Genomic DNA, 18,735 nt, shown 5'->3' with positions numbered 1-18,735 from the left:
CGGGGAGATTTAGATCCCGACGCTCGCAGGATTAATGATATTTGAGCAAAAACAACCGGCGGACCGCGGGCGGAATACCGCGTACGTTGAAAGCTTTCGCGCGTGAGAAAGATGAATCTGGCACGCGGAACCTGGAATTAACGTTACGTTCGCGGAAACTGGATAAGTGGATAAACCAGGTGACGCGTTAGGAGACTCGCTAAGCCGTTGCAGACGCTTAGTCTACGATACGAACGATCGAAAGTGGTTTTCAGGAATGTTCACGGAGAATACGTTACCAGTTCTACCTTCTGAAAAGATCTCGGATGTTACGTCCCGGAATTCTCCTAGCTCTGGGAGTCGATTACCACCGCAATCGTCTATGCGAGTATTTCACACGTTTCAAATGTCTAAACTTTCGTAAATATTATTAATGCCGCGGCCGATTAGTTGCGACAGACGCAGAAGCGCTCCGAGCAGCGTCTCGGCGTTGATAGGTATAGCTGATGGCGCGGTGTACGTCAGAACCACCTCCCGTCTTCGTTATTATAGTCTGTGTCGCCCCGTGAAAAGCCCCGACCACCGTCGGAAGGGCGATGTCACGGTGGATGAAGCAAATGGAAGGGGGTGGGGGTGGTAGGCAGCTACCCGTCCTAACTTTCGAGTAATTAAGTGCGTCGAAACTTGGTTAAGACTCGTAATTGTGTTTTATAAGAAGCCACCGAGATAGCTTTCCGTAGACGGCTGGGCCTTGGCTCGTTCAGCCTGAGGCTTTTTAACAAAGAGAACCATCGTATGTACGTGACTCGACCGTCGGATAAAATTTACGAGAAACACTCGGCGCGCTCTTGCAATTTTAAGCAGAGCTCGTCCTTACGAACCACCGAACACCTTGTCGCTCAGAAGTGCGGTGCGTCCAATTCCAGGAGTCCTATCAATGTTTCGCCAAGTTTAGGCCGCGACAAACGAGTAAATTCGTTACAATATGTAGGTTGCGAAACTCTTTATCCTATAGACTGCATTATTTCGTAACGATGCATCCCTGGTTAGGAACCGAGATAATCCACCAGTCACGTTACACGATTGCGTAGACGTTCATACGAACCTCGATTCGGCATTGATTCCAATGATGGTAACGCGTTCCTGAGTGCCTCGGATTCGATACGGATTACAGACGCGTTAAGTTACTTGATATCTATCGAGGCAAATTTACTTGCGCCAATTTCCGGTCAGAGAACGGCTCGAAGTGAGTCGTACTGTGAACGGAAATGACGGACGGATTGGATACGTTGGAGGTAATTAACCGGTGCGTCACAGCTCCAATCAATGCGCAGGAAATTGCAATTTTTGTCGCACGTTGAAGGATTAGCAGAAGCTCGTCTGTAATTAGCGATCTAGTAATTGTCCCTTTGAGACAGGTTTGTGTCAGACTTTTCGTCGAATGATTTTCTCAGTAACTGATCATCGTACGAAGAGCACGAGAACAATATGCTGGGTAAATGTTGCGGAAACCTCGCATATTGCGGGAATTTATCCGGGCGTCCTACGGCAATCGAGATTCTTTTGTGTCAAAAATTGCCATGTTCGCGAATTCGGGAACAATTGCACAAAGCAAGTAGATAGCCAACGGCGATATCGACGTTCGTTACGTCGAATTATTCCAATGAAAAATTTCCCCCAGGCGTTAGGTAGCGTAGACTCGAGGGAAGGGGAGCTCGATGACGAAGGGTCGGAAGTGACGAACGAATTGCACGAATCGATTCGATATCGATGCAACAATTAGCTAATGCATCGTGGCGCGTCGGTGCGCCGGCAATGGTTCGGAATGCGCGAATTTTACGAGTCGGGGAAATTCGCTTTTCCAGACATCCTCGGTCCAACCCCGTCGATAATTGTCGACCATAAAGTGCCATCGTTCGCCACTTTCCTACTCTTCATCGCCGCGAGCTTCTTCCGCTCGAGGGAAAAAAAAAAGAACGTTCGCCAAGGTTTACGTTCTCCCGTCCATCTTTCTCAGTTTCCTTTCGGCGTTTCGACCTGGCAACCAACGGGTGATCGATAGACGCGGAAAAGAGACGGAATCGACTGCAGCATCGCGTGCAGGACAGGTGAAACGACTGGTCGTCAATCGTCGGAAAGAGTCGCTCGTTAACCCCGTTTCTTCCGAGTTAATTGTTTTAAATAAAGACACGTATATACATAAAACTTGGAGAAAATGTAAAAAGTAGGAAGTGATGTTTCCAAAGTTAACTAAACAAGACTAACCCCGTGATCGATCACGGCCGACAAGCCCGTCGAGTATTTTTAACGTTGTCTTTGAAATCCAACGAACCGGAGCTGAGCGCGAGTGGTGGAATTCCTATAATCGAGCTTGAAAAATATTCTTGCAACGCGATAAGTTTCCGTGCAAGTTCGATCGTATAACTCTTGCGTTTCGATGTACTCAATGGTTTCTCCATTGTTTTAACAAAATTTCACCTTAACAGGTAAAAATAAGAACAAAGTCGACGATTCAGAGGTGATCTCACGTTCATGCATTTTTAACTGTGCTGGGTTGGGGCACGTAAGCGAGTGTACGACGCGATAGAGATCAAACAGGTCGCGATTTCGTTGGTTTCGCCATTCGTCAGGCGTATCTGGTCCGTCGGTTTCCGTCACGTCGTTCCGATCTCGCGTGATCGAACGTGTGTGCAACGAGTAACGAGGCGTGCCCCCTCTTGGTCACGCGACGAAACGCGCCCGTTTTTCGTACTTGCGACTGGTCAGGGTCGACACACATGCGGAAATACGTGCCGAGGACCTCGAGGGCCTCCCTCGGAAAAACCCTCGACGGAAAACAACGCCGGAGTGCGTACAAACGAGACCTGTTAGTTCGATGGCGCGCCAGCAATTTTGTTGCAATCACCGAAACGACGAGTCTCGGGTAATCGCAAGCGTTCCCTGTCGTGTTCGTGTTCGTGCCGAAACTAGAATCATTAGAACTAAACTGGCGAAGGTTCTTTGTCTAGGGAACATTCACACGATGCGGACACAGAGATTGTTCATCAATGGGGTCTAGTTAATCGTTCAGGGGTTCTACTCGGCGCTAATCGTACGCGGATACATCAACACGGAAGGAAGGAATGAGAAGCATATTCGATGAGATCTGAACCATCGCGTGACCGTATGAAGCATGAAGCAGAATTGTTTTTGAGAATCGTTACTATATCCGTTCAAAATTCGTAACTAAACGTTTGTTGTTTTACAAAGACTTGTCTCGACTCTATATAACGGCGAATGAATGAGCTTTTATTATGGTATCGAAAACGTTATCGCAATGCAGATTGGTACTCTAATTCTTCCCTTTTCCGAGATTCACGCGAGACCGATTTCGGGCAGCGTGCAGCTTATATTGACAAGTACGGCACGAGTGGGAAAAAGCTCACGGAATATGCTTGAGAGGAGGACGATAGGGGACATGTAACTTACGATTCATTCCGTGGAGAACCATCGTGGTCGTTTAACACAACTATAAAAATGTCCTCGATAGCCCCACTGGTTCTCGAAGCGAGACTCGTGCGCGAACGATTCGGTGCTTTCCACCCTCTCGCGAGGTTAGCTCATTTTTCTCGCGAGGTGAAAGACTCTCCGCGAGTAGATAAAGACGGCTACGTGGATTCCCCGGTGCGATCGGACGAAATGGAAACAAAAAAGGCAGAGGCGAGACGAGTTTTCTAACACATCTCCGTGGGACGATAAAGCGACGACAACGAGCGGGTTTCGAGTTCTTTCTCGGCACAGTTACCCGTATTCGCGCCTACGTCGAGCCCGTCCGTCGCATTTTATTCGCGTCCGTGAAAATAGCCCGAAACGCGAGAAGAAGCTCTTCGTTTATCTTTTCTTTGAAATCGGTCCCGAGATTGGCAAAGTAGGTGTCGAAGGAAAATTACGACGATTTTTAAGGTCAGTAGCGGACAAATGGCACCCCGAGACGTTGGGGCGTCGCGGTCGTCGCAGTGACTGGCGAGACTCGCGGCTACCCCCTCCAGCTCCAACCCCTTCCAACAATTCTCTTTCACCCTCTTCCATCCCGCGTTTCCCCCACTACGGGGACTCCCACAACCTCTATATCCACACGTCTATATACGTATATACACTCACCTCTCGGTCTTTTTCTCGCACGGAATATCATCCCCCACCATCGACTTATTCATCCCCCTCTTTTTCTTTCCAACCCCTCGTTCGTTTTCTTCGTCCTCTTGTGCACCCTTCTTTCTTCCGTCGGTTCTAACCGTCTCTCTCGCTCCGACGTAAAACCGACTTCTTTTTTCCACCAGACTCGATACCTCCATGCTCTCTCTCTCTTTCTCTCTCTCTCTCTCTCTCTATCTGTTTCGCCCTCTCCGTTCATCCCTTGGCCTCGCTCGCACCGCCACCCTCTCCTTTAGTCACTCCACAACCCCCCAGACACTGGCCAAGCGAGTGGTCACGTGATCGTTACCTCGGCCAATCATGCGCCGAGTGACGTCACCTACAGGGGCTCTCATGGTTTGAGAACAGAAGAGCGGGCGTAAGGGTGCATTTGCGGACTTCGGGGGATGTTTCGTGGAAGGGATAGATGGTCGTGCGGTCTGTTCGATCTTGGAACGACGTGTGACGCAACGACGGGGACTGTCGATCCTTGCGATCCTTCGGGAAGGATTAAAGTACCGGCGTGCTCTTTGTCGGCGAACAGAGGAGCTCATTTATACTTTGATGTTAGTTTATCCGAGCAAACCCTCTTTGTTTCGATATCAAGGATTAATAAACGCTCGGTCAACATTCGCTGATGTAGCGATGGGAACTAGCTTTCTAGCTAGGAGGGTAAGATTACACGTACTACTTTACATCCAACCCTTACCGAGAAGGATATCCTGCGAGTGTCTCTTGTTTTCTAGTTGAAGAAACAAACATCCACGTTGGCGATCCAAACGCTACGATATCGAAGCGAGAGCTCGCGAGGCGCAAGACACAGTCTCGTCGCCCGTATAAATTGCGACGCAACGCAACGCGCGCCCCAGCCCCATTTCTCTCGGGCCAGGAAAATGGGTTAGCGCCGAAAACTTTCCTGTTTGTATTCCACATTCGAGGGAGGTTTTTCCAGCGTCGCGTTACGAGGTCGTCGCCGTCGAAATGAAATTCCACGGTGCACGAGCCCGAACACGAGGGGTTGAGAGGGTGAGCGTGCTCGCAAAAGCCGGTGGTAAATCAACGCTGTAGGTGTTTTCTTCCGAAAAATTTCCGCGGAAAATCGCCTTAACTGCGAAACGGGCCACGATTCAGCCGTCAGTGCGATCGGTACCGCTGCCAGATGTGGATTTACCGGGAAACTTTTATTCGCCCAAAAAGTTCCCCGTAAATCTCGCGGTGTCGTAAAGATTTTCCATTCTCCTTTTTATTTGCGTTTTCCCGGCGACTCGCCTAGGAACGCACCGGTAACTCATTCTTCGTCCCTCCCCCGTCCGCGCCATCGCTGCCCCCCTGCACGAAATAATGCGAGTTAATCCGCGCCGTAAACAGTTCATGAATAAACGAGCTACGCGGCCGCGAGCGTTTTCCCGCGGCCACGAAATTGTTTGCTCGCTCGCCGTGAAAACTGCCGATCGTGAAATTCGGTCGATGCCACTCCCACGATCCTGGGTTGGAGTAATCCTTCCGGAAAATATCGAGCCGAAGGGCCGGAATTTTCGTTCCGGCCTACCGAATGGATCCCGACTTTTCCATAAACAGGTCTGCCTTTCGAATTTGACGGAGGAGAAATATAGGAGACGTAACGTGGTCGAAACAAACATGTTAAATAGTTTACATGTTTATTAAAAATACTTGGATGTTGATATATACAGAAATTATGGAATTCGGTCAATAGCGCTGACGGATCCTGAGCCAGAGTGATCCTTTCTGAAAGTATCGAGGCAAAGGGTCGGAAAAAAGAAACATCCGATCGGGTATCTCATCCACGCCGACCCCGGCAGCCTGGGAAATGACATCCAACGATCGATGACTCTATTAACAGGGGATATCGCGTGAATAGAGATCATCGGGATTATTTTAAGGGCATTAGGCGCGATATCGCAAAAACTGTATAATCTGACAATATATTGACGTTCACTGGATACCGTTCGATTTATGGGTCGAGATAGAAACGGTTTGGGAATAGCTGGCGGAAACACGGCAAAACAGACGCTGCGGATTTGAGGATTCTCAAAACACAATCGGGACGAGGAATTGCCGTCGCATTTTACAACGAATTACAGGGACGCGCGTGTCCCGAATTGCGGTTAACTCGTCGCTCGTAAGCAGAAACGTAATTACTGGTTATTAACCGAACGCGGCACGACAATGCACGCCGTAATTTTCGTGTTAATGAAATTGATTCATCGAATCCATAAACTGAATTAAATTCACACTCTAAGCGCGTAATCAACGTTTGCGGAAACGGGAGCACGAATGACGTCGCGAGAGGTCAGCTTTCCTTTTTCTTACCGAGTTAATTTATTTGATTATCATTTGCGTACCACTCGGTCAATGGGTGAGGTTTCTCGAGAAGAAAGTACAGGGACAACTTCGATTCTCGCGGATATGGTAAGAGCGTGCAGCAGCTGGAAAGACGTGCAGTTAAAAGCGCGTTTCAGCACTTAATTTAATTTCAAATCCATTTTACAGGCGCTGTTTGCGCCAGGCATTCGGCACTCGTCCGAACGATGGAAACGTATCGGTTTTTCGTCCGTCCGTTCGGATCAACCCTCTGTAATATTCAGCGCAGAGGGTGGTACAAAAAGGGACGCGTCAGTTATGAAATTAATTCTTCTATCCGAAGAGGCCCGTTAATTCCCACCCTAGCCTCGCGGATGATGCCGTCCTTTCAACGGACGCGTGCATCGATAATAAAAATATTCTTCGAGTCCTGAACGAGCAATCCCACTTTCATTGAATTCACCTGTTCTTGAAGTTTTAGTAAAATGTCATCCATTGACGCATGATCAATTATCGGTACCTCTGCCATTCGCATCCGTTTCGTTTTGTGACGATCAACGACACGGGGTGGTCGTGGTTCCACGCTCTGTTGCCTTTTATTTTTATTTCCCAAGTATCAATTCCGCCCCCGGCGCGCAATACATGGACCGTGTTGCGATTTTCTATGGCGGCCGACGGGGACCGACGTTATAAATTTACGATTCCCGCGGAGTAGTCGACGCTGTCGCGATACAAAAATAAGACCTAATCGCGTTTCATCGGTAATAACGTCGATATTTGGTAACAACAGTGAATCGTAACGCGGGAAAACGTAAATTTCACCCTTCGAACGGTTTAGAAAAGAAATATGGTGTTATGGGGGTTCGTTAAAACGAAGGAATTGCTTTTAATGGTCGTGCAACGCGCCTCCTCGTTATGCGCAGCGATACCTCCTACTCTCCACTCGGTGGTTAACCCTCAATTTGCAGGTCGAGGGCTGAAAGACCTCTTCCGTCAAAGAGACCTGTCTGATTGGTTGTGGCAGCCATTTGCCTAAGACTGCGCAGAGCGTTCCGTGAAAGGGACTCGACTCGAACAGTGAATTTATCATACGGACATAGAAGGAGCAAACGGAACCCTTTGTTATAGCTCTATCGATGAATCATGCTCGACGAGGTTACGTTATTTATTTATTTTTCGAATACGACTGGCAATACACGCTGTACGTTTTTAATTGAATGGCGATAAAGAACGAATGAAACTGCGAAAGGACAGGTAAATGGAGTCACTATTCGCCGATAATTTACAGTTGCATAACAAGTTGATCTGGCACAGGGGGATGGATCCTAGCTATTTTCATGGAGATTAAATCGACTCCGATTTACCAGTTACGTAACAAATATTTTCCAGGTGGAGGGTGGAGAGGATCGACGTAACTGCTAGTAAATCAGAGTTCGCCGCGACTATTGTGTTGTTTGTCCCGTTGCAACCAAAACAGCTGCCGTATGGCCTGCACAAATCACCCTGGGAACACTATCCCGTAGCTACCGAACGCACGGCTGTCTGCAGGTGACAGAATCGCGAAAAACCCGCTTCGCGCACCTGTCACTGACGCAACAACCGACAGCGGTATTCGCGAAGCAATTAAGGAACGCCTGCGCGCCACTTAACAGTCGAACGCAAATTCGAAGGTGCATTGACCCTCGCGGGGTTCGAAAAACTGATAAACAACAAATGTTCATCGTTTGTGCATTCCCACGTACGATCGTTCGAACGAAATGTAAACGAGAGTTTCCTCGCAGGTGAACATTGTCTCGGAAGACTGCTCATCGGTATTAAACGATCACGGTCGCGTAAGACGCGAGCTTCGGATTTTCCTCGGGGCGTCAGAGAATGGAGAAATCACGGGGCGAGTCGGCCATCATATTTTTACGACACGCGTGGCACGTCGTCGTCGACGGCTGAGTCTTGCATACACAGCCACACGGACGGGTTTTATCGTCGTCCTTTTCATCGTTTGCGCAGCCCTCGCATGTAGGTTACGCGGATTAATACTCTCGAGAGAAAGCGCCGGCAACGATAGGGTTGAGCCACCGGGAACGAATGAAAAAGAGAATGCGCGATGGGTGGAGGGAATAGGAAACGAAAAGTAGAAAGAAAAAAAAAAAGAAAGGAACATTCGTATCTTTCGTACGTCCGATACAGTTTCTCGTGTGTTGATTTTATTTGGGCAAGTGTAACTCGACCCCGTTCAATTCGCTATTTTAAATCTCGACCAATTTTTCATAAAAATACCCTACTACACCGTGTGCCGTCACGATTCGATTTATTCCTACCGCAAGGACCACGGGGCACGGAGGTGAACGGTGGCACGGGGAAATTGCGGAACGACAAAAGAGAAAAGAAGCAGAAGAGTTCTAGAGCGAGAGAGGGTGAAACGAAAGGGAGAGGGTAAGGAAAAAAGAAGGGTGCCTCGAGGGTTTGCATATTTTTTTTTTCATCCATTTAACGATCACCCACCGGTCCGTACTCTCTGCAGGCTGCAGGCAGCGTGCAACCGGGGCGCGGAGCGGTGCGCGCGGGGTAGAGAGGGGACAGGTGTGGATTACGAGGATGTGGCACTTTTTAGCGATGAAAAAAAGTATGTCGCATTAATTAAAAGCGACGCCCGACGGTGAACGCAATTACGGGGCCGCGCGCGACGCTCCGGGTTCATTCGGGGGCCTTGCGTTTTCACCGAGCAACCTGTTTTTCGCTTACTTTTCGCCCCTTTTTTCCACCCCTTTTCCTTCGCCCCCGTCGTCGCGAATCTATCCCATTTCTCGGTTGGCGTGCCGCAACTTCGGGAAAATCGTGACACGGTTCTTTGGCTGTATAATTATTCCACGGGTTCCGGCCGAAAGTAATTAATGTTCGACTCGGCTGAAAACGGTGAACTCCGTTCGGGGTTTGGGCGTCGCGGGTTGAGGTGAGCTGCGAAAGCGTAACCCCTTCCATGTTTCCTATTCGGTGCTAAATAGTGACGCACAAAATAATAAGCGATATGGACTGTCGCGAAACTTGTCACAAATTAATTGCGCAGACGATACAAGGAAATTGATGGTACGCAATTCATGTGACCAGTAGGCGTTAGGTAACTTCTCCCATGTGCCACTCTTGCCAATCATCGATCCATGACGAAGCGAAACGAGGGAATCTGAGATTCTTTGTTCGAACCCCGAAAGAAGGTCAACGTAACCACAATTTGGACACGGTTCTAACCCGGTCAATCGACCACCTCCGCCGTGGACCTCGAACCGGACCTTCGCGAGGCTCCTCGGTGTCTGTCCGTGTGCATACGCTGGCAACGTCTCGAGGATTCCATCAGAAAAAGGAACAAGACGAGACTGGACGCGAGGGTGAAGAACGCGCGGAGGGGTGGTCACCCTCTAACTGCGGGGGATGTGCTGCCGTGCCTTCTGGCAATTTCCGTTCTCGAATTGAAATGTTATTACGTTAGCGACACGTTCCGGTTAAGCCCCATTCTCTCACTTATGCCCCTTCCCCTCTAATCCCCGTCTTTGTCACTCTTTTATTTTCAGTTTCCTGTTGTCCTCTCGCAAATGCGATTTGAAGGCAGTGCTCAACGAAATGGACGAAAGAATGGTACGAGCAGGGGTGGAATCAAGGGACGAGAAGCGCGCAACGGCTACGAAGGTCTTCTCTGGTGGATCCAATTCGCCCGTAAAGGGAAAGAAACGAGAAAAACCAACGAAACGACGAATCGCTAATCCTGTCGGGCTCGGCCGTGTCGGGATGCTCCTTTTATCTACCCCTCGTCACACCGCCGTGTATCGCGGTTTTCGAAAATCGAATTAAATCCGTTCGACCGTCGTCTTTAACGCCTGTTAGCCCATTGCGGAACCGGTAACGACTGTAGAGGTAGTCCGAGTTACAAGCTTTCCGCTAAATAATTTAAATTCTAATCTCTGTTAAACCAGTAACGTATGAAAAGGTGTCTCTTATTCGTAACTCGGAATCTTCATCTGGATAAGAATGTTGCTATCTCTGGTATCGGGTTAACTCTAGGGACGTTGCAGCATACATCTGAGAGGTTCACGGGACTCCATTTCGTGTTTCTGCGGAGCGACAGGCCGATACGGTGGAATGCGACCTGGATATCCTCAGCGTGCATCGGTATTTCCGGCACCCGAAGTCGCCCGATAAAACGTTAAGGGCTAGATTTGTGCCGGCAGAGAATGAGGTAACCAGAATGCAAGCTCACTGCTTGGAAATCGCTGATTCGAATGTCGTCGACGTACACTTCCGTCTACGTGAACGGCTTTAACAGCGGAACCGCGTTGCTTTGGAAACGAACGGAACGGCAAAAATTTATGAGAAAGCAGAGTGAGGCGTGGAGGTAACCGACCCGAAGGAGTTCTTTCGGCGACGACGTTATCGAGAGTCTTGTCGCCAAGGAGGCTGATGCTTGTCGCGTATCGAACACCTACATTTCGCATCTTCAATTTCTTTGTTATTACCGAATAGAAGGTTCTAGCGGTGATGTCGTCGAACGTCATACTTTCGTAATGATCGTCGTAATGTCGTTCTCCAGCATCCCTGAAAATCGTTCTAGGCTTTAACCGTTCTTATTTACGAGTAACGCGATCGTAAATTGCATAATACGTTCGTTCCACCCTCTCGCGTTTTGCGTTAATCATCCCTCTCGTCTTCGTTCTTTTAGCTGGTTGTCGCGGCGAATGGGCTCTTATTCGCGGCGGTACAAGACCAATCTGCATACAACGAGACGCATTAAAGACCGTGCAGAGGCATTCTTGCGCATAGGCCAGGAATGAACAACGACTCGTTCCATTAACAAAATTCCAGAATATCAGCAATTTTTTCGTTTTGATAGGTGGTGTCTCTCGAGAGCGTTCTTCAAGTGTCAAGGATTGCGTGCCCTTTGTACCCCAACATTGGCACGGCCGTGGTTGCATTGTAACGTCGCGCTAGGCTTTTTATTCGTTGCGTTAAGAAGAAAGTGGCGGAGAAAGGGGTTGGCCACGGGGCAGATCGAAAGGAAAGAGATTCTCCACCGAGTGGAGGCAGAGTGTCTCGAAAACAGAAACATTCCGGTGGTACAATGCCGACAGCGACGTCCACCCTCCCAGAGGGGTACGAGGAGTACAGATGGAGTAGCATTTCTCGCTCTTGTTCCTCGCTTACTCCATTTACTCGTTTCGAGATCGAGGGGATCAGAGGAAGACAAAGAAACCGAGAAATAAAGGAGCCAGTCCATTTTGGACACTGAAACTTCTGTGAACCGTGAAAGGAGATAAAGGCGACGGATGACGAAGTCCTCCGCGAGAATGGCGGAGGAAAAAAAAAAAAAGAAAAATGAGAGCAGGACGAGGAGAGCGAGAACTGGGAGGGGGAAAGGCTGACCAGAGCTCGTGACTTTTATTGCAGGCGAGCGTGTTAATCCCGAGCACCCATAAATTCATTCGGCAGAAATTGCTTCTTAACCGAGGCGCCATCCCCTCGAGACCCGACAACCTGTCGAAGACTTAACTCACGTACGTGATCTAAGTCCTTCCGCGAAAGAACTCCAGGAACGCGGATACCTCTGGTTTCGCCCGACAAATACCGCCAACTACGCGATCTACGAAGCGCGGATTCCCGAAGGAATTGGGTCATTCGGATGCAGACAGGAACGAACGAACAAAATTTAATTTCAGTAATTCGCTGTTCGACCGAACCAAGGAACGAACAGTGCATTATCATAATTCAGAAATCTGAAATATAGGTGCAAAGTAATCTCGATTTACGTGGCTCACCAGTTCGAAAAGATTCCTCATCCTACGAACTAGGAAATTCTACAAACTTCGCGTCGAATTACCGCGAAGCTAAGAACGCAAATATCCATCGATCACGCGACCGACAAATATTTAATTACGGGAGAAGGATAGTTCGTTTGCGGCGCGAACGTAAATGACGAGCGCAGCGGAAGAGGCTACAGCCTGAGTGGGATGGAAAGGGGTTGAAAAAAGGGTGAAGAGAAACGGAGGCTTTCAATCTCCAGATCCTCCCATTATCCGCGCGGCCATTTCGATTCTTCGAGGTTTCTCCCAGTCCCGGCTAACAGTTAGTACACCGGTCCGAATTACACCGGAGGTAATTTCTTTCAGAGGCATTAATTAGCTTCTGTTTTCCAGCGCCATCAATTTGCGACGCGCGCCGCAATTCAACCTCCACGCAAGCTAGTGGCTCCAATTCTCCTCGCGATCGATAATTGGCAAAATTTAAAGATTCTCCGTGTCGAGAATCTCCTTTAGAATTTCAGGGAAATTAAAACGATGGTGGAAATATCTCGCAGAGAGGAGAAGAAAAGCGACATATTACCCCCAGGATGTCTCGCGATTCTCGTACCGTGATCGTTTGCTATTCTTGTCGATAGATGGGATAAGGTTTTTAACAACAGAATTAAACTGGAGAGAGGAAACGATGAAACTTCAACAAGGTGTTAATAGAATACCGTACCTATCTTTGGTCTTCTTGACATTTCTACGGGTATTTTGAACTCACACGAGTAATTACGTTATAGGTTAATGCAGTTAGACCAAATGCGGTTATCGATTCGACTGATATTATTTATATCAGAGTTTGAATCGGTATTTAAAACAGATTGACCAAATACCGGTATGTCACAATAACATCAACGGTATTCGGTCTCTGAATTTTAAATCACACGTCCAGTATTCATATATCGGAGCCAATTGGTCCATAGAATTCTGAATCCCTAAGCAGCTCGATGAGGCAGCGGCGCGAGGTTAACGTCTTCGTCGTTTGGTCCCTAACGAACCTCCCGTGGATCGTCGCGCGAAAAACGTTAATTAGGGCTGGTTTCCATCGGGAAAAAAAACCGATACCGAAACGAAATTAGAACGGTACCGAGGCGCAGGACGAAGCGACGCGACGCACGACAACGGAGAGGCAGACGAAACTAATGAATGGCTCCGCGGGCCTCTTCACACTTTGAGAATCTGGCTTCGAGGGACTCCGGCAGCTTGGCTCTTTCCGGATCTCTCGTCAGGGTCGTTTGATATTCACGTACCGTGAGTTTTGAGGGAAACCTTATACGCCACTTCGATCCCCAGACAGGACTTTTGCGCCGCGTTCCCAAAGCCCTGCGGCGAAACTGGCACGGAACGAGTCGTCTTTTCGCCCGTTGTACATACGTCTATGTACGCCCTCGCACACATTCACGAGGTGCAATTTGCATGCTCGTCCTCGTTTTAAAGCCTACCGGTGATTTCCGGCGCCATAGTTTCTATACCCCGCCTATGAAAAGTCGACCCGAATCCGTCCTAGCTCTAGCCATTTTCCATTGGCGTCCCATTGGTAATGATTTTCCTGGAATTAATAGGATACAGGCGACGGAATGAATCGCTTTCGATACGTAACCACTTGCTACGCTCTACTTTACACGAATAAACGTTATCCGATCGATCCTATGAGTGGACAGGAATTTCAAAGGGAACGCGACTCGGTGGGATTTTCATTGAAAACATACGTGCACGCTTTCGAGTTTAGAGGACATTTCGATGATTAAGATAAATAAAATCCCATCGCTCGCGTTGTATTTCTTTCGACGAAGGAAAGTCCGCGATCAAGAGAAAAATTACAGAGAAGAGCGCAAAAGTTTGTCGAAACAATCGACCCAGAAATATCGATGCGACGTTGCGCGGTTGAGGAAGACGACGCTCTACTTGGAGCCGTTGACGCGACGCAGAGGGAAAAGGGCAAGAATTAGCCGCGAAACGAGCAATGCCGGAAGCACGTGTACCGGAGACCTCCGCAGGAAGCGGGGTCTTTCCTTTGAATGCGCTTAATTGCGAGAACAGTTTCGTTTCCAGTAGGGACCAGACGGTCTGACGAGGAGCGCGGAAATGATTAACGACAAAAGGGCGCCTCCTCCGTCGGATCTCTGCGAGCGAAACGAGACGACCTAAACGAGAAAGAAGAAATAAATCTCGAACGTGAACAAAATGAACGGAACCGTGCAATTACTCCGCGGCTTTGGAACTATCGACGGATTCCAGCCACGACCGTGAGAAACATTTTCATTACTGGCCGTTCGCTATTTTAATCCCCGACACCGCGCTTCCACGGATGATGGAACCGTGTCGCCGTTATCCTAGATCCAGGACGAAGTGGAACATCCGACACATGGGAGTTTGTATTTCATCTTTTTAATAAAAGATTAGGGCTGCTTAGAACGACCAATTTGGACTGTATACACAAAACTAAATCGAGTGGTTTACGCGCTATCTCGTTTCGAGGGATCGAACGATCGGTATACGAGGGAATTTATCGTTCGTTTATTTGGCAAACATCGCCTTCGTCATCTGGAATCTAGCTCGGATCGATGGACCTTATAAAAATGTGATGTTGAGCACTTCGGTCGGTAGCCAAACCTGTCAGCATTCATCCGAGTCGCGAAACGAGACGAGCTTTCGATACGAGCGCGTGTATGGGTGTTCCGAGATATCGACGATTATAGAATTTAATAAATCAATTCGATGCCTTAATCCTATAACAATCCAAGTAAAATTCACCGTGGAAAGCGTGCATGCGAATAATATGGAAGATAACCTCGTTGCGGACTCGCGAACGATGAAGAAATTGAAGTTAAAAGTTCCGACGAGCCAGCGGGACAAATATCCCCTTTAATTAAGCGAATACGCTCGCGACACGATCGAGGAAAATTCGATAACGAAGGACTCTCTTCTTGCCCCGGTCGGGGCACCGGAGGAAATTAAGCAACGGATGATTTATTCGGTCGGTCAAATGAAACAGCGCCGGGGCGGGAGGAGCTTATTCGTTCATTTGGCAAATATCGAGCCCGTAATCTTGGACCCCGGTCCGGAATAGCGTGTGCCGTCGCAACGGCTGACAGACAGAAAAAGGAGAGAAGGAGCGAGAAAGAGGGTATCAAACGCGGACTAACCAAGGGTTGGGTGGTTGGTCTGACGCAGCAAACAGAAAATAATACCGCGGCCATTGTTCCCGTTTCGTTTTTCTGTCTCGCTTCATCCGCACGCCGCTATCATCGGGCCTCTCCTACAGGAACCCTCCTCCATTGTCGAGTTTCGCTAGGTCCCTTTACCTCTCTCATCATTTTCCCCTTCATCTTCTTCCTTTCTCTTCTGCATTCTCCCGTCAGTCTCACGCTCCGAGTCTCTTCTTCGTGTCTCTGCTCACCCTCGCCCAGCGAATGGCACACGTATTCCCATATTTCAGTCGGCCCCGAACAGCTACGGAGAACGGAATCCGCGACAGATTGGAGCATTTATTCGTCTAAAAAAAGAACCGACGAGCCCTCGGTCTCTAACACTTTCTCTCTTCCTTCCATTCCTAATAAGATTTTAGAGGATAATTTTATCCTCTATCCATTATTTGCGTCCTACATTATCAACTTCCTATCATCAAAAAGTACTCTCGTACACGTTCAAGTGTACAAGGACGCGATGGCCAGTTTTTCATTTCACGCGAATCGCGTCACGGACGGTAAATCAATTTTATTAACTCCTGTCGCGGGGAATATGTCGCATCTTCGATTTTTCCGCCGCATCGGTAGAAGCGCGCCTCGTATTTCGTTCCCGCTTTGATCCGTCTCGCGTGGTAATACGTGTAACCCCGTTCACGGGCTCACTTTCAATCCACGTCAAAGACTATGACTCCGCATCGTTTTACAATCTCGCTTTTCCCCCGTTCGAGTCGCGCCAAACTCACTCGCGATTGTTTAACCGGTTGAAGGATATGTTTATAAATCAACGATCGCGACCCTTTCTGTTTTTCCTCTCATTACCTTTTTCCCTTCTGCGTCCGACTTTCTCGCGTGTGCACACCGTCATTTCACCACCGAATCATAACGGGGAAACGAAACAGTTGGATGCATCGAAACGTTTGTTCGATCGATGGAAAGAGAACAATCTGTCGCTCAGACGCATCCCCCTGAAGTATGTACATTACTCTGTCGAACGAATTAATTCACCGGGTAACTTTCAATGGCGTATCGAGAACGTTGACTCGATCTGGTTGCTGTTTCTTTATCCGAATTCTACGTTCGCTGCGCGTTTTATTAGATGAATCAACAAAAAATATTGTTTTATTTTATTTCGCCCCGTTACGCTGGCGCAGGGGAACGTATTCAAGCTGCAGATTCCAACCTGTGACCGATAAGGGTAACAAAGCGAGTCGTGATTCAATCTCCTGCGCGTTTCGTTGGAAATCGCTGGATTGGATCGTTTAATTGAAAAATTCTTCGTAAACAGTCTAGTCTTAACGAGATTTTCGTTACTGTCGATTACCTGTGACGTTATCGGCTCCGCTCTCGAGTAACACCGAGAAGCACAGAAACAGCAGGCGCGATTATTGGGTCGCGAGCCCCGAGTCGAGTGAGAAATCATTTACTTCCGTCTTGTCGGCTGCTTTGGTCGATTCGCTGCGAACGAGAAACGTTTTCGATTCCAGAATCCGAGTCATTCATCCCAGTTTGATATGATTGAGTAAAATAATTGCTATACTTAATGTAATTTATCGTTCAATTTTCCCAAACACAAGAGAGCCTGCCTTCGCAGCGTTAAATTGCCCTGAAAGCGGCGGGGCAATGCGATTAAAATTGTTGTCGCGCTTTGGTCCCCCATTAGCGAGAAACAGTCGTTCCTCGATTTTCTACTTAAATCTCGTTAGCGGAAGTCGGGTGACGCCGATCTCCGAGCACGACGCAACGACTGGCGGAATCGTTCCTTTTGTGCTCTCTTGTTCCCAGTTCGACAATTTCGTCCTGGCGAAGGTAATATCGCGAGAGGGCTCGGAATGAGAATTACTTTTAGCCGAGGCATCGGGGCTACGGGTTTCTCGCCCCTTTGCGCCAGAGGTCGGCTTAAGAGGAGGCCAAGCAATGACCGATAAAAGTAGCTCGGCTGCACTACGAGTTCGATTCAATTTCGCCAACTTTCAGTCGCGACGCGCCAAGTGCTGTCATCAAACTCGTATCCACTTTGCAGCTCGGCCTGCGAAAATCCACTTTCTGGTCTTTGAGCCTCTGTCGCTGCTCGTTACTTTATTCCGTCGAACGAGACGGATGGACAGCTGAGGATGAAAGGTTTGCGGAAACGCTCGTCGATGTTGCTACCTCGCGTGATATTTATCAATATTTCATATTTATATTTACTTTGCAGGCGATTCAATTTGACCAAGCACATCAGCTTTTATAAGGAACGAACGAACGAATCAGTGTCGATTTTGTCGGACGACACGATAAAACTGTCTCCCCTGAAATTGTTCTCTCTTTTCCCAACGTGAGAAAAATTGCCGTAATCGCTGGCCATTACAGCGATGGCGCGACGATAAGGGTAAATTATCTTCGGATTAAAAGTGTCCTGCGCACCGGAGACCGGTGTCCGACAATTTCTAAGGGATCTCGAAGGATTCAGGGCGATACTCCATTTTTCTCGGTGCCCGCCACGGAATAGGATCGAGTCGCCAAGTGATTTATCACGATTCCGGCAAGTTCGAAGCAGAAGGAAATCCAAAGGCGCTGGATATAGCCACTGGGGTTGCTCGGACCTCCAAGAAGGATAACCGGAAGGAAGTGACTTGTCTTGGCAAAGCTTAAGGCTGGGTTCTGGTTTGGATGAAAAATCGACTTTTTTAATAATTGTATTTTCCGAGAGCCGTACATCTAAAAATTATGTCACCTGTATTTTTGCAAGGCTACCGCTACTTGCTACAAAATCACACGACGATTTGTTGCCAAAATAAACCTACCTAAACAAACCGGAACACAGCCTCGATGCTCCCCAGAGACTCCAACTAGAATGGTATCGATTCACAACCAACGTACAAGTACGAGCATGATTTCTGCTTCGAAGATTGAACAAATTTGGTTTCAGTCGGACTTGTTGCTGTGGTGAGAAAAGCCAGATTGCAGGCGCGAACGATATCTGGGCGCTGCAAACCGTATGACTGAGCGCGAATGACAAGTGGTTGGAACACAGCGGACGAAATCGAGTGAACGTTTATAGCGGGGCGTCGGTTGCGTGAAAAGAGTGATGAAGCGTGAATGGATTTTAAAAATGCACGTTGATTTTTAGGTGCACTGAAACGCGTGCAGTGCGGTGAAGGATCGGGAGAATCGAGGTCAGGGAAGCATGGAGTGCCCCGAACGAAAAAGTATTTACAGGAAACAGAGTTGTAGTTTGAGATTACCGTACTCTAGTTCAGCTTTTGTACCTACGC

General features: G+C 48.3%; 1 protein-coding gene across 5 annotated transcripts in view; it reads right to left on the bottom strand.

The window, feature by feature from the left end:
- The window catches only part of LOC128887474 (protein Fe65 homolog), a 132,749-nt gene that overhangs the window by 83,054 nt on the left and 30,960 nt on the right, over window positions 1-18,735 (bottom strand). The window contains exon 1 of one of the 5 annotated variants that reach the window (XM_054143420.1): window positions 3,448-3,982. The exons of the other annotated variants lie outside the window; for them this stretch is intronic. Within the exon in view, the coding sequence (XP_053999395.1) occupies window positions 3,448-3,469 (22 nt within the window). The 5' untranslated portion in view covers window positions 3,470-3,982. Of the gene's footprint in view, window positions 1-3,447; window positions 3,983-18,735 lie in introns of those variants that run through there. 5 annotated transcript variants of the gene reach the window in all.

The sequence above is a fragment of the Hylaeus anthracinus genome, unplaced genomic scaffold (genome assembly GCF_026225885.1).
Source record: "Hylaeus anthracinus isolate JK02 unplaced genomic scaffold, UHH_iyHylAnth1.0_haploid 11989, whole genome shotgun sequence".
NCBI classification, from domain to species: domain Eukaryota; kingdom Metazoa; phylum Arthropoda; class Insecta; order Hymenoptera; family Colletidae; genus Hylaeus; species Hylaeus anthracinus.
Note: the sequence above shows the minus strand (reverse complement) of the source record. Positions and strands in the feature narration are given on the sequence as shown.